Genomic DNA, 15,966 nt, shown 5'->3' on the forward strand with positions numbered 1-15,966 from the left:
GGCAGATATTTTTCAGCAGCTGAAACTCATCAGAAATTCCAATTTTTTTTTTTACATACTGTTTTTCTTAAACACATTTCCTAGTTAGTGTGGTTGATGCATATGAACAGACACGGATGTTCCTTTGAAAGAAAAAACCCTGTAATTAACAGAGGGTTTTTTTGGCAGGAATAATGTTGTGACTTCTTTCTTTTTACATTTTTTTAAAAGTTTTTCATTTAATGTATTTTATCAGAATGAAATGCTTTAATGAGCACAGAATTACAGTTGATCCCAGCTGAACCAGATAGGGCTGCATTTCGAGGTGTGTGACTCCCATCAAGCTACGTTCACCTTTGCTATAATTTAAACTTCATTCAGGCACAGCCTTGCTAAAAATACTGACAAGTAACTAATCAACTTCCATAAAATGGAATTTTTACCTTCACAATAGGAAGCAGGAGTAGGAGGGAACCGAAAAGATTTGCCTATGCATTTCAAATTAGTCTGACCTATAAAAACACAACCAGCAAGTGGTACAATGAAAATGTACTTCTGGTAGGGACTTTTTTTTTTTTTTTTTTTTAGTATTCAGATTTTTCATGCCATCCTTTCCTTTCCTTCCATGTAACCAGAACCAAAGATATGATAATGGAGGGACTGGTTTCCATTAGTTATACCTATAAAATGGAAATACAAGCAAGGCTCTCCGGAGCACAAAAAGTCCAGTGCCCAGGAACTGGCATTAAGTTTGAACACTTTATAAAAACTAGCAGAGAAAACTGTGACAGACTTCTTTCCATACAAATGAGATTTGTGCTGTAACTTCACATGTGCACTTCTAGCTCCAGTTTGTGAGCAGATGGACACAAAAATATTCAGCGCCCAGTGAGCAAAAGCATGGGAAATCAGATCAAAACTGTTACCTAGATCTAGGAGACAGCAGAATGCTCCAGGGCAATCTGAAGATTATGTGGATGGAAATAACCAGATAGTGCTGGTCTTTGAAGACGTCAGTTTGTCCTGTTCTGGATAATTAAAGAGCAAAGCCTAACAGAGAAAGCTGTAACTCCTGCTAGGAATCACCCAAGCTTCATATTCAGGGGCCAGCAAGTAGGCCAGTTGCTGCAGATGAGCAGAAACTCGACTCAAGCCCGAAACATCAGGGGTTCTCATGCTTAATCAAGTTACACCATTTATACAAAGCTATGTTCTTCCCTGTCATTACAATACTTTCTGCATGTCCGGAGGAAAGGAAAGCAGCACTTTATAAATCATTTCTCACTTTCCTACCCCATTTTTTTTCAGTATTTTCTCTAGCATCTGTATTTAAAAACCACAATGGGACGTATTTTTGTGACAATCTGGGAGCCCTGTGTTTCCAACAGCGAGGTTGTCTTTCCAAGGTTACCTTTCCGAGGTTACCAGTAGTATAAGTGATGAATATAAATTCTCCTGTACCTATATAAAATTTAACATTTGCCACTTCCATTAATACTGGTGTATTGTATTCCCGAGGCCTCCTGTTTTATCTCCAGACTGTAAGAATAAAAACTGCCACAGAGATTTCAGTCCTTATAAATCAATAAATTTGCCATGGCATAGTGGTGCCAAGTTGTCCTTGCTGTCTAGTCAAACCCAAAAGAAATCAACAGGGAGTGGGGCAGGGCATAAGTTCATTTTGCAAGTAGCCCACTTATTTTTCACAGGAATTCAGGAATCAATCTAAATTATTAATCTGATTTATGGAAGTATTTTGACACATTCAGTAATTTTTCTCTTCAGACGTTTCTTCAACTTGCTAGGACAAAACATTAACAGGTCACTCCTTACCCAGCACTGAAGAACATACAGTGACTCCTTGGCAGGCTCCTTTTTCTAGGACAGACACAAAAACATTTGCCACCTGGTACTTTTTTTTAAAAAAATATTATTATTCCTTGTAACATCTCCCTAATTACATAAAGAAATGTCACCAACAATTCAAGTGTACCTAATACTCAGTGAATTGAGCACCTGTACCTTCAGTCATTACAAGAGTCACTGCAAAGTTCACCTGGACTTCTAAAGGACTCACCCAGCTCCTTGTGTGCTCCCAGACATTGGTTGCGCAGAAGAGTTTGAGCTAATTCGTGTGAAACGGATAATGATAACAACTCATTTGAATCCAGGCACTGTTTCAAGATGACTAGGTGAACTTCCTGAAAAGGGATGCCAATTGCGCACCACTGTTGCTCAAAATAATTTCTGAAATTTTATAATTGTCACCATTTTCTTCAAAGGGAAGAGCTGAAAAAGCCTGCCAGAAAATTCTTTTCTTACAGTCAATCTTTCTACTGCTCCAAAAAATACAACCAGCGCCCGTAAGAGGAATAGCAATGTGTAATTGTATTTTGCTAACACTTATCAATAGCAATAATATATCAACCAAATATGTCTGTCAAGGCTTCTTTCCCCTTCTTTTTCTTTTCCTGTCATCCAATAAACCATCACAGAAAACCACATGGGCAAACTTGATCTCAGTGATCATCCTTGTAGAGAAAGAAACCAGCAACATGCAGAGGATGAGGGATCCATCTGCGGCGGCAGGCAGCCAACCTCATCGAGCCCCGCCACGCATCTGCACTGCGACTCGGTGCAGGAAAGGAAGGATGCAGCACCCCCTCAGTGCTGGGTGTCACCAAGCCCAGCTTTACACCTGCAGCCGTTTTCTGGATGAGAGCGTGGGCAAAGTGCCATCTTGGCATCAATGCCAGCGTCTCCTGGGGGACTGGCTGGAAGGAGGCGATTAGGCTGCTGTTCAGCTGGGGGAGGGAAAACTGGGACAATTCACTTCAGAAAAGCAGTGCTTCAGCAGCGTGTAAAAGGCAACTTTTCCTGCACAAGGAAGGAAGAACAGAGAGCCCCTACTTCAAACCAGCCTTCCCATGCCATGAGCTTGGACTGCACCTATGACTTCACTAGACCCACTGCAAAATTACCATTATCTCTATTTCTTATTTTGCCTTACCCGAACCAGCTGCTGCGGAAAGGGGCCTCTTGAATTTTCTGGCACGTTGATCGGTGGGATGACCCAATCTCGCTTTTGCCGACGGAGGCCATTAGCGCTCTGATGCTGGCGCCACGGGAGCAGGGTGTCGCTTTGCTGCTGCGCCAGTTCCCCAGGTATGCTCTTCCTTCCCTTTGGCTGTTTAGGAAGCAATAAAACAAACCCAGTCAGTCTTTTCCTTGCTTCTTAGGACCTCTCCCAACAGCAGCGCTTCCCTGTGTGCAAATGGTCACATGTAACTGTGAAAATTATTGTTATTAACATGATATATTTCTGCATCACAAAGACACAGTATGCTTTACTGGCAACTCTGCTGCCACTTCATTTTCACAGATATATGGAGCTGTCACTCTCAAATCAAGATGCCTCCCAGAATATATCGTCTTCATTACACCAGCTGCAGGGAGCTTTAGCAGCACTTTGGGGTAAAGACGCTTCTGCAAATTTCTAATAAATGCAACCTACCAGAACACAGTAAAAAAGAAGAAAATTCCTTTAATGACTATGTCATGGGTTCAGGTTTTATAGTACGAAGTTACCCTGCTCCTCGGCATTAACAGGGTTACAACAACCTGTGGTCTGTGGTTCTGCAGATGTATCCTGCCAAACCAAACAAATCATGACCAGAGGGAGAGTCAGCTCCATGGCTACAAAGGTGAATTAGTTCAACTTCTTAGTACTTCATGAGAAATGACCTTTTTATAAGAGCTGGCTTCTGAATACAAATCCGGAATACATATCTCTCTTTGTAGCCTGGAAAGTGTAATATATCTCAGTCAGTAAAAAATTTTCGTTATTTGGAATGCTTTTGAGTCATTCTTTATGATTTTTTTCAACCTTCTGATTCTGCCCATGGCAACCTTTGGTGTTGGTCACATAAAAATCCTGCAGCATAGAAATGGAAATGGTGGAACCATGTTTTAGACTTCAAGAGCCTAGTACAACATTAGTAGAATTTTGCTCTCCAGAACAAAGAATCAACAAAATGCAGATTTGGAAATGTAGGCCCTTCAGAAGTTACCGAGTCCTGGTATTTAAATGTTCTGTGGCCTTCTAGGATTCCAGGAGTTACTTCAGAAAAGTCCAAAGAAAAGGATAAATAACAAAGACAAGCTTGTTGAAGGCAATTTCGTGTTCCCATATGACCTGCACTTCCAGAAGAAAATATTTAAACTTTCAGAGATCAGAAAGATTGGAAGCCAAATTCTCTAGATTTGAGGTAAGATCCAGTGGGAATACAAATCTCTTAATGTTAAAATTTTCAGCAATTTTTGCTCAGAAAATACAATCTATCCAAAACTCAATGCCTCATATTAGGTGAGGTGGTAAGAGCACGGCCACCTCCTCCAGCCACTGCTGCCCAGCACCGTTCCTGTCAGGCGCTGGGGCCCAGCCGGGTGCCCTGGGGTCTCTGCCCACGCTGGGGGATGTGGCTGCTACTTTCCCCCTTACAGATTAAGGCGGCAGCAAAGCTGAGCACGTATCCCAGAGGCACACAGACACACAGAGAGAAAAAGGACACTGACATGACCGGCCACGGACTTGACCAGGGCAGCCTTTGAGAGCACTTACACACAGGGCTCACATAAAACACAGACAGCCGAGACTCCTTCCTGCTCTCTGGCTGGTAGGGACAGAAGTTCACTGGTGAAGGCACACACAGCACTCTCCAGCTTCTCCAGCAGATTCACAGATCCCTCAAGCACCAGCACAGCCCCTCTGTCAGCCCAGCAGCCCTGCCTGGATCCCGGCCCCCTTACCCACCTCACGATCTCCTCGCCAGCTGGTCTGGCCTGAAGTTTGCTGCACACATACAGCACCAGCACTCGCACCCATCCCTCACGCACACCCCATTCACACGTCCACCGGACGTACAGCACAGACCCCTTGCCCACCAAATGCCCCAGCCTGGACCCAAGGCCCTGCTACTCGCTGGCTGGTCCAGCTTAGGATTTGCTAGAGAATACACACACACCAGGTTGGGGGAGATACGGCCACCGGCGTCCCCAGCAGCTGGCACCAGGTGCATTGGCTGTGACCTGTGGCCCCATTCTGGCCACCAGTGCAGAGCCAACGCTCCCCTCAGTCATGCCAGCCCCCCAGCAGCTCGTTTGGGAGCACACACCGCTCCCACCCCAGGGGCCGGGGGCAGAAGGCCCCAGCTCGCTCCAGCAGCTGATGCTAGGCCCCACTCACTCCAGTAGCCGGCACCACAGGCGGGGGACCTGCACTTGGCTCCCATCGCTGCCTCTCTTTCTCCTCATCCCTTTGCTGCCTTGGAAAAGATCATTAGTCCTTTAAGGTACCCTTAAAAGAGCAGACATTTTCCCTCTGTGTACCCTTACACCCCAAACCCAAGAAAACCACGTAGCACTAGGAAAAAACAGCAAAAGTGTTTTGGAGGCTCTTACAATTTTAAGCTACAGAAACTTTTAGTTTTACTCCAAAGGTGCAAACTAAAACATCCCACACACATTTGCAAGCAGTTATTTGTAGGCACTGAGTTCAGTGAGAATCATTGCTTTGGAGTTTATAGTTTGATGTAAATCCATCCACTAGCACATTTCAATTCTTGATCTGGAAGTGGAATGAAGCAGGCAGTCACCTGAAAACTAAACAGTATATGCATCTCAGCGGTGGTTCCCAAGCTGTGTGGACCTTCTGGATGCTGAAAGTTGGACATCGCGGCAAGGAGGCCATTCTCACAGCTTGATTGTGGCCCTGATTGGTGTTACCTGTGGAGTGCGAACATCTACTGGCTGCAACTATTGGAAGCATTTGTGCAAAAATGCATCTATTTTTACTGCAAACCTTAAAAACGAGCCAGTTCGAACACAGCAGAGATTTCACAGAAGAGACAAAACGCAGTCTTTTTCAGTCACGTGCATAGCCGCATTTCTCAAATCCTCTCTCATGCTAATTCATGCCACCAAGGTGACTGGTGTTTTGTGTTTGCTTGAATGCTGTTTTATACACGTTCACCAAGCATCGTCACTAAGCTGCTGCAAGATCACTACAGTACTGTTCAATATTTAGATGTTGTTCTAAAAATATTCACTTAAGTGTGTAATGAACAAAGAAAGAGCATCACACTACAACAGTGGGAGACTTTTTTGGGATATTCAGGATATTGATAGGTACTGTTGAACTCATTCTTCCTATGGGATGCAATATGCGACTTCCTATAGGGTTTTCATCTAAAAGGGGCTTTATCACCAGAAAGATATCTTTTCTTTTCTGAACACAGATGAAAACAATGTTATCTGAAGAAGATACCCAGTAATGAATGTCAACATGAAAGAGGACTACCAGACAAGAGCTACAGAAAAGTAGATATACCCCCCCCCCCCCTTTTTTTTTAATTGGTTTGTGATTCCCAAATGGGATTCCTTTGAGAGCAGGTATTTGGATCAGTTTATATAATTGGCAAGTGAGCGTGGGGACAGATTATGAAAGGATGGTCAAATAATTTGTGCTCTGCTGAGTTTACACAGTGGAATGAGTCTGAACTAAAGACAGACTTGAGAATTAACATGAATCCCAAAGCTCCGCGTATACTGAAATAATTAGTGTCAGCTCAGCAAGGCAGTACCAGCCTTTTTAGTCTTTATGAAATATTTGCTGGCAGGTGACTAGACAGTGACTAGCTTGCTTGTCACTCTTGATGATGTTTTCCTACATTAGAATAAATCATCAACATGACTCTGAATTTGGTATGTAGAATTTCAAAAGCATCTTGCAACAACAATTTTTTTTTAAACAACATTTCTTTTTTATCTTCATTTGTTGACGATGCATTCTCATGACCTTAATTTCTCTGGTGTTGTTTAAATACGTTGTACATGTTTTCTGCTGTTTAAAAGCTGTGAGACAAATGCAGTAACAAAGTCTGGTGAGTACGAATGCCAGAACTATTCAGATCTCTAGCTGAAACATCCAAGAGCATCTCTGGAATAACAGCAACAACTAACCATGAGCCCCAGAAAACTCTCCTGTACTTTTGAGTTTTCAAGGATATAAAGTTCAACTCAAAAGCAGAATATGACACCAAATTAAATTAATTATAAAATACAGCTTCAAATTCTGTTTTTGCGGAATAACAGTTTTCACTGAGATAACAACTGCTCCTTCTCTCATTGCCTTACTGGCCATATGCTTTCCAGAATCTCAGGCAGAGATCTTTGAAAGATAAAATATTCCTCTACCTTTTGTAGTGTCATCAGAATACAATCTGTCCACAGCCCTTATCACAATCAAATCAAGCATATCTGATGCTGCTGCTTTAGGGTGGTTTCCCTCCTGTTGCCTTTGTGAGGTGCTTTCACCCTGTTACGCGTGAGGAAACGATGACAGGCATTCGCAGCAAGATAGAGAGAAGTCCATGAATTCCCAAAACTCCACCTAGTGTCTTAATTATTGGGTTACAGGAATTATGATATCCTCCAACTCACTCTGCACTCACAGCCTCAGAAAGACCATTTTATGTGCTAGGATCTGCTCCCACCGTGCTGAGTTCAGCAGCAGAGCAGACAGCAGCAGCACTGAAGAGATGCTCTGCACCATCAGTGCAGGCTGAGACTGAGCTTGTGTCCAGCTGCAGGAGGTCCTACTACAGCACAGCATTGTCCATCCCTCCTCCATCCGCCTCAGCGGCATCCCCAGAGCAGGAAAAGGAGCTGAAGCTGTACTTGGACGTGATACTTAAAGGCTGTGTTTGCACAACTGGATTTTTCTAAGCATGTCTGTATATTATGCATAAAACCATCCTCTCTACACCAACAAACAATGCTGACAGTATTCATGAAATGCCTCCAGCCTAACCTACTCTGCAGCAACTCCCACATCTCAGATCCATTCATGAGCACAGGGAAGACATATCTACTGCTCCTGATTTTCCTGATGAGCTGTAGTCCACATCATCTCAACGTCAAATTCACCAGACATACCGTTAGAAGAACTGTCCTTCTTGCATGTCAGGAAATCTGTCCAGAAAACACTGCATGCTTTTCCTGGTCTCTGGCATTTAAACTTTGGTTTTAGGCAGAAAGAAAAAAACAGAAACCAAGGAAAGCAGATTTTCTGTTCAAAGGCCACATGCTCTGCTCTGATGAAGAGTCACATCATCTCCTTAAGACACAAGCCTGTAAGACTGTTGTTGACTATGATTCCCGAGCTCTGCTCCAATGGTTTTCAAATGACATCTACGAACCAACACAGTTCAGGACTACCTAGTATGTCTGGAACAACTGAATTTGTTTTACATCATGTTGGAGATATCCCTTTAGCAAGGCTACATGGGAAATGAAATCCAAGTTGCAATACCACAGCTCATTCTACAGCAGAAAGAGAAACACATGCCAAATGGAAATTTAAATCCACTTTCCATTCTGAAAATGACATGGTGACGTTTATAACTCGTTACAACATGATCAAATACCAAACATAGAACATGTGAGCATGATCTTTGGCAATACAGATAATTAAACAAGCATACGATTCTATGATATAAAATTGTCATAATTTAGTAATTATGCCTGTCTATTACTTTAGGACATTGATAAGCTAGAGAAATACAGCTAAACCAAAACGGATGAAAATCTTAAAGTTCAAAGAGAAAAAGTGATTACAAAGTGTGGGATGAAGAAAAACAACAAGACAAAAGACCATGCTGAGATGTAAATTTCTTATGGGTTTGGATTCGGTATGATTTAATGCCTTAGTCTTCCTGTTAGGGCAGAATTGTTTAAAGCTTGCTAACGAAGCAGTGCAAACCACTCAGTACTAGCTGTATTATTTAAAACCTACATCCTACATCCTTTGCTCCAAACAGGTGAGGTTGTAAGGTGCTCCAACGGAGCCCATTTATGCCATGACACCGAGAGCTCATAGAGACTCCTTGCCTGCATTTAGCACTACCAGTAAAAGACAAGGTGGAACAGCCATGTAGCTAGTGGCTGTCTATAAGTTCCGGCCACTTCAGTCCGTGGCTTGAGACCTTCAATTTTTGGGAAACTTGGGCTAAGCTCAATCCTCACTCACAAAAGAAGTTGAAAAAAAAAAAAAAACCACATAGAAGAGGACGTGTGGGTTCCCTGTAATACCAAACCCTATGTCTACTAGTGAAAGGAAGGCTGTGAACCACTGACTTTCCACTAGTGCACAAATAAAACCAGTGAGTGTGAAGAAATACCAGCTTTCACCTTCCGCTACACTTAGCAGTAGCCAGTCTCGCCAGCTGGCACGTCTCCCCTCCCAGCCAACCTGCCTTTGATATCCGTCAGCCTCTGGCTACAGAGACATCTGGAAGTTATTATCCAGCAGAGCGTATCACAAACCCATTTACATAATATAATATCATATTTTGTGTTCCTGCTTAGCTGAACATTTTGGATCACTCTAATGTTTGGGTAAATAAGCCACCATTCTCTGCATATAAATAACTGTGCGTCTTAGGATATGTTTGTTAGAGATTATTAATTTTATAGGGCTCAACCCGCAAAATGGATGAATGCTCTGGATTCAGCCATAAAATAGACTATTCTTGCATTTGAAATAAAATCTAACTGTGATAGAAGGTGAGGTAATAAGGCTTTTATTCCCCAAGTATCAGTATTATTTATGATTTAACTTGTTTTATTTATATGCTAGTCTTATTATTTTTACAGAATCTTTAACACTTTGCACTAGACATTTTTCAGAAAAGAAATAATACTTGGCTTGCTTTGTTTCAAGTGTCACTCCTAGCGTTTAACTGAGGCAACGTGTTTTTAATACACTTTTATTAATGCTAGGAGATACAAAGACAGCTTTAGTCCATTGTTCAAACATATTCACCTTCATCCCTGTTATCAATATGCATTTTGAAAACTTCTACCATTTTCTACCACAAAAAATCGATTTAAAAATATTTAATCTGAAGCATTTTTGCTTGTTTCCATGGTAGCTGTGAAAAGGACAGGAGGAAATGGTATTTACCAAACACAAAATAAGACAATGAAAATATAGCTTAGTTCCTTAACAAAGGGAACATGAGAGCGCTGCTAAATAAACAGTTGCATGAATTCTGTTCTAAGGAGACAACATTTTGCTGACATCAGGGATGGCAGTGGAGGACGAATGAGCTCTTTTTTCCCAAAATACACCATTTTCCCAGTTTTTGATCTTCTAGCAGAAAGAGATATTTCATTTTGTGTTTTCATACAGTATAATGAAAGGGTTGCAGAACAAAAGGCAAATTTATTTATTTTAGGGTAATTGATTCTTTTGTATTTAGGTCATTGCTGAATTTGCCAAAGTTGAAGGCAGGAAAGTATAGTTTTAAGAAGATGAGACTTCCTATTTTAGACTTTCTTTTATTACAGCCTGTCTATGTGAAGGTATTCTTTAGGAACCATGCAGGTAAGGAATCCATAATTTGTTTTTCTCCTTATCTACCTCCTGGAATTCTGTAATGACTATCTATATTAGCTCTATTTACTAATAGTTTTAAGCACAGTGGTAAATTTAATCAAAGAGAGCTTCATATCACGTCCCATTGCCATCAAGACATAAATTGCTATTCATGAATGATTTGTGTCAAAGTGTTCTAAAAACTAGTGTTTTAGCAGCAAGATGTTCCAATGTGCACAGTACTTCAACAGGGGCATTAAATTAATGTGTTTGCAGAGAAGCCACTAATTGACAATGAGACGTGATTTTGGCAGTAGACTTCCACTTTAAAGATAATGAACAGTGTTCAGATATAGAGAAGAACCCCCTCTGCTCCTAAAACCATACTAATAATTCCTGGTATAAACAGGAATAGAGGGAACCAATCCTGACGGGATATTTCAAGTGCCAAATCAAGCTGTTTGATCATCACGACTTACAAAAGCAAACAGTGGAATCTCAGCATTTGTGACCTTTATCAAATCTGGCTACATACAGTCAGGAATGTTATGTTTGGTTAGGAACTCATTAAACAAAATTACCTCTCCATTTATAGAAACCATACAATTACAGTATAAAACATTTTAATTAAATCAGCTAGTTAAGCAAAAATTCATTACTTTTTTTTTTTTTTTTTATCAGTTAGCAGTGGGGCTGCATAGAGCAGTTCACATTAGAGTCAATTAGTAAGAAAAATTGTCAGATTTGGCAAGTGCAGGAGCTTCCAGAACACATCAGCTGACAGGGAAGGAAAAGTTTGACTAAAATCGAACAGAGTTATGGCCCCCAGAGGAGAAGAATGAGCCATGTAAAATGCACACACATGCATCAGGCATGCCAAACACACAAGGCGTCTGTGTCAAGGCTGAGCAACTGTCTGAATGTGCGGTGTTCCTTGATTTCTGAAAAATTATGTGTGCATGCAAATTTAGGGTTGTAAGGTACCTGGCTGGCTTTGCAGGCTTTGGAAAATTTTAACCAGCACAACTAGTAAAACGTGATCAGAGTGACTGAGGAACCAAAATGTTCGTCAGCATTGTAAGGACTGCAAAGCAAGAAAAAAGCTGAAAAAGAATATAAGATGAAAACAGGAACTATTCAAACAGGTAGACTATAATGCTCGTTTGTAAGTGAGGCAGGAAAAGATCACTTTTTTTTTTCAGAAGATGCAGCAGGGCCTTTACTGGGCAACTGTAATTAAATGCGAAGTCTGGACTCCAGAGGAAAGACACCCACTAGCTCGTAGCAAAGCCCACGAGGTTGCCGCAGAAGAGTCTTATTCAAAATGACAAATGCTATTTAATCTCTTTGATCAGAAAACCTAACAAGGTTAGTGGTGCAGATAAGTAACTTGTAGACACAGACGGGAGCCAACGTGCAAGCTTGTGTGTTGAGCCGGCATGGCTTTTCATGTAGCTGCTGACCAGGCGACCTACTTTGGGACAGAACACATTGATTTCCCAGTACAATTTAATCAATTTAATTGAAATTCAGAAATTACCTGCACTCACCCAACACCTTTCATTTGCCCAAACCTTTGGTAAATTATCACTGTTTTAAGTCAAAATTTGGTTAACATCACCAAAGCACCTCAGATGCTTTGCTTTTGTATTAGCAGAATATGGAGACCTGCAGGCAACAAACATACTCATTATCAGTCACAAAATGCAAAAGGTATCTCTAAGGGGAGAGGAGTTTTGACTGGGTTGGAGAGGCAGCACTGTATTGAAACTTATTCTGTAGTACCACACTGCACCGATGATTAGAGGTATTGCCTGTACTTTCACTGCTTTCAAGATTTTAAATGACGCTCTTCCTCTTCCATTCTCTGGAAGAATCGCATACCAAAGCAGGTACATAAGAAATCTTTCTGCCTTTGGTGGAATCTTTTATGGTTCCCACAGGTTTCAAGCACCTGTGATCCTTTCTTGTCATTGTCAGGCTCTGAATATTACAAGAGCTTTCAATGAACAGAAGAAGATGACATCATCTACAAAGCATAGCTCTTGATGTACTTTTCTTTCTCATTTTAAGGCTTGAACATCTTATCCCAACATGAAAAGTTCTGATGAGGCTGTTTCCTTGTAAAGCTCCCCACATCAACTTGACCTTTTCACATTCCCTTTGTAAGATCTAATCTTGCAGTGCTTCTTAGGTAGGATTGTTTAAGAAACATCTAAATTACTGTTGTACTCTATCTTCTAGTGTTTATAAAAAGACACTTCTACCTTCAAGTTAATGTCATTCTCATAATTGGAAGAAGCCAAACACAATGGCTTCAGAACTACAAGTACTTCTCAAGAGTGTGGCTATTAAATTGCATAATACTATGTGCTCTTCTACGTGTTACCTGTTATGATATCTATAGGACAGGAATAAAGGTGGTGGATCTTGGCATATATTATAAAGTACAAAAAAGCACACAAAAAACCCCTAAAACGACACACTACTGTAGCTTGATATTAGCTCTTTCATTCTGCAAGTATCTCATCAAGAAAAATGCATGAAATATCTGGGCTGGAAAGCCTCTTCTTCTACCCCAATAAAACTTCTAATGAGTAATTTTACAGGCAACATTATCAAAATTGCTCCAAAAAGCATTTCTGTTGCTTCTAGAACTCAGCCTGTTACAACTGCACTTCATCACAGAAAGAAGCAGGAGAAAAATCTATCCCTTAACAAGCCTGTGAAACATTACTTAATCCCATTTTATTTTTCTGAAGCCATGAGGTTCAAAAGCTACATGAATTAAAATAATCATAATGAATTAAATGTAACAATATTCCTTCTCTTCATAATGTTTGCAAGTAAAAAGATCACAAGAGATTTAAGAGATCACAAGCACCACTGCTCCTTTAGCAAAAACCAAAGTAATTCGTTCTGGTACTTCTCCCCAGTGCTAGCATGCGAGTTTGCCCTTTCAAGTTATCCTTTGGTTATTTCAAGAGGCTCTTGAGAAAAGGCTGTTCTTCTTTTATTCCCCAGTACTGGAGTGCACCTAAGCATATGCTTAAATTTGAACACATGAACACATTCAATTTATCCCCGTTTGCATGCTGAAATTTAAGTGAGTGTTTAAATGCTTTGCTGGACGGAGAGAGTATCTGAAATCCCACCGCTACCTGGTGGTACCGACAGCCTGCTCGACCCACCCGGCCATGCTGGATGCTCGGGGCTGCCTGCTGCTCCTCGCTCCTTCAGCTGGCGATGCCAAGGAGGCAGAACATGAAGCGGCTGCGCTACCAGCATCCAGCCTGCAAGTACCTGACCTCCAGAGGCTGGGAGGAACCGAAGCTCTTCCTCACCCTGAGCTTGTAACTGTGATACTGTCTCAGTTCGCTGGGCAGAAGAAAAGAAAGGTGGACTCTCAGGGCCCCTGACAAAGGCTTTTTTTTTCTAAAGGATGTGCCTGCATGAAGGCATTTTTGTCTTTTACTCAAACTTGTGTTTACATGCAACATGGATCACCACAGCAATGAGGAGTTTTTTTTTTAGGAGATTCAGTCCAAAATGTTTTTTTGAAGCAGCAGTCAGACTCAAGCAGTTAACAACAAAGAACGTGAAACCAGAGGTCAAGCGCTTTGATCTCGCGAGGGCACGGCGTACATCACAGGCAGGCAGTACGCAGCAGTCCGAGGGCTTTGTTTTATCAGCAAAGACTTATTTCTGTGTAGGTAGTTCAATCCTTACGACTTCTTTTTGTTTGAAGGAAGACAGATCTGGAGTGAATTTCACTTCAGGATGATCTTTCTAGTATGGCTTTGAGCCTGACCCTTGGTAAGATGCTGACTATTTAAGAACTAAATGCAGCGAGTGCAGTGCTCAGAAAGTTCACGTAGTGGGCTGATTTTCCAAGGCAATGAGCACCTGTGTGTCATATCTTATCTTGGTTTCAGTGCAAGGCAATGTGATTGAACACACCTGAAAATCAGGTCAAGGAAGTTCACATGCTGTCACAAACAGCACTTTCTGCTCACGCGACAATTAAATGCTAGATGTTCAAATTCACTTAAGCATGAAGTCAGACAAGTTCACCTGACGTGTCTCCACCAGACTTCCACAATTACCATGATCAGTTTCACTGGTAACAGTTATATGATATTAATGTACTAATTTACCTCCAGAAGTGGTCAAACAGGGCGGCTTTGTGGCATTCACTGGACAGCATAATGAGCTGGTCCTGAAAACGTGCATAAATATGGCTAGAGAAAGGCAGGATGAGAAATACAGTCCTTTTTCTTCAGCCCCTCTCTAGGGATAACACAACCTGCCATAAACTCCATCTCCTTGACGCCATGTATCATACTTCATCCCAATACAGGGGAAGGAGGGAAGGAAAACAACTGAGGCAGCTTTTCCCCCCCTCCTTCCAAGCACACCCACTTGAAAGTGTCAGGGCAAACGGGAGCAATGGAAGCACAACTCCTGCTTAAGCTGTCATTTTCTTCCATCAGGGGAAGGATACGTCTTCATCGCTCCCAGGCCCCGTGCAGAGCATCCTGGCTAGCACAATAACTGAGGTCATAAACATGATCGGTGCTGAATAAGCCTTTCCTTGCCTGGAGACCTTTGTATTTGTGATCAGCAATAAAAGGCTGTATTGGAATTTAAAATCTCAGCTAGGTAAAATGCCAGAGATGATTATTTAAAGGCTTTAAATCAAAAATGCTGGCTGTAAGAATCAGTTTCTCACATTCATATTGTATGGATGTGGATTCCTACCTCAGTAATGAAAGAAGCCCCAAATAAGAAGAGACATAATAAAACACAAGCTAGACTTAAGCAAGGATTGGTTTTTGACAGTGTTTCTCAATGTTTTAAACACTAGCTGCATACCCACATATTTGCAAGATTTTAATTGCACAACTTCCAGTGATTTAACAGTGAAAATCACAGTTAACAGATTTAACAAAAATTTACATATTTCCATACTCAGAATTTGAGAAGCTAAGACAATGAGAAATTTAGGTTTACACAAACATGTTTCAAAGAAAACAATATATATATTTTTTTCTTAAGTAAATCACTAGCAGCAAAGATGACTCTCATTCTACATGTACTGAATATATCCTGGATGTCCAAACTCTTTTGTTATGAATTTCTTTCTATGCTGTATTTCTGTGATCCCAATTTTAATTCATGGAGAACAACTGAGAAACAGGAGAAACTAAAGAAGAATAAATTGCCAGAAATGACTTCTCATTTTTAGATGCATGTAACCACTGAAAAATAAAGCTCAAAATGAAAGAGTGGGCCAGAACTTCAGATGAGACAAACCAGCACTGGGAGCAAAGGATACTGATCAGCAAGGGATGACAAGGAATCTTGGACTGTATGGACATGGTGATAGTACAGTAAGTGAAGCACGAAGGGCTATATATGCATTCATGCACTTCAGAAGATTTGAGTTTCTGCAAATAAGAAGCAGAGGGCACTCTGAAGACTGAAGTCTTCAGCAATGTCACTATTCACAGACGTAATCTTCATCTGTGGACTTGTGGTTAAATCAA

The 15,966-nt window shown here is 41.2% G+C and overlaps 1 protein-coding gene across 3 annotated transcripts in view; it reads right to left on the bottom strand.

The window, feature by feature from the left end:
• CDH4 (cadherin 4) overlaps window positions 1-15,966 on the bottom strand; it is a 525,850-nt gene that overhangs the window by 160,575 nt on the left and 349,309 nt on the right. For all 3 annotated transcript variants that reach the window (XM_013188900.3, XM_066978558.1, XM_013188903.3), the window contains one exon: window positions 2,990-3,166. In XM_013188900.3, coding sequence (XP_013044354.2) covers window positions 2,990-3,166 — 177 coding nt within the window. The remainder of the gene's footprint in view (window positions 1-2,989; window positions 3,167-15,966) is intronic.

This window comes from Anser cygnoides, chromosome 16, assembly GCF_040182565.1.
Source record: "Anser cygnoides isolate HZ-2024a breed goose chromosome 16, Taihu_goose_T2T_genome, whole genome shotgun sequence".
Taxonomy (NCBI): Eukaryota; Metazoa; Chordata; class Aves; order Anseriformes; family Anatidae; genus Anser; species Anser cygnoides.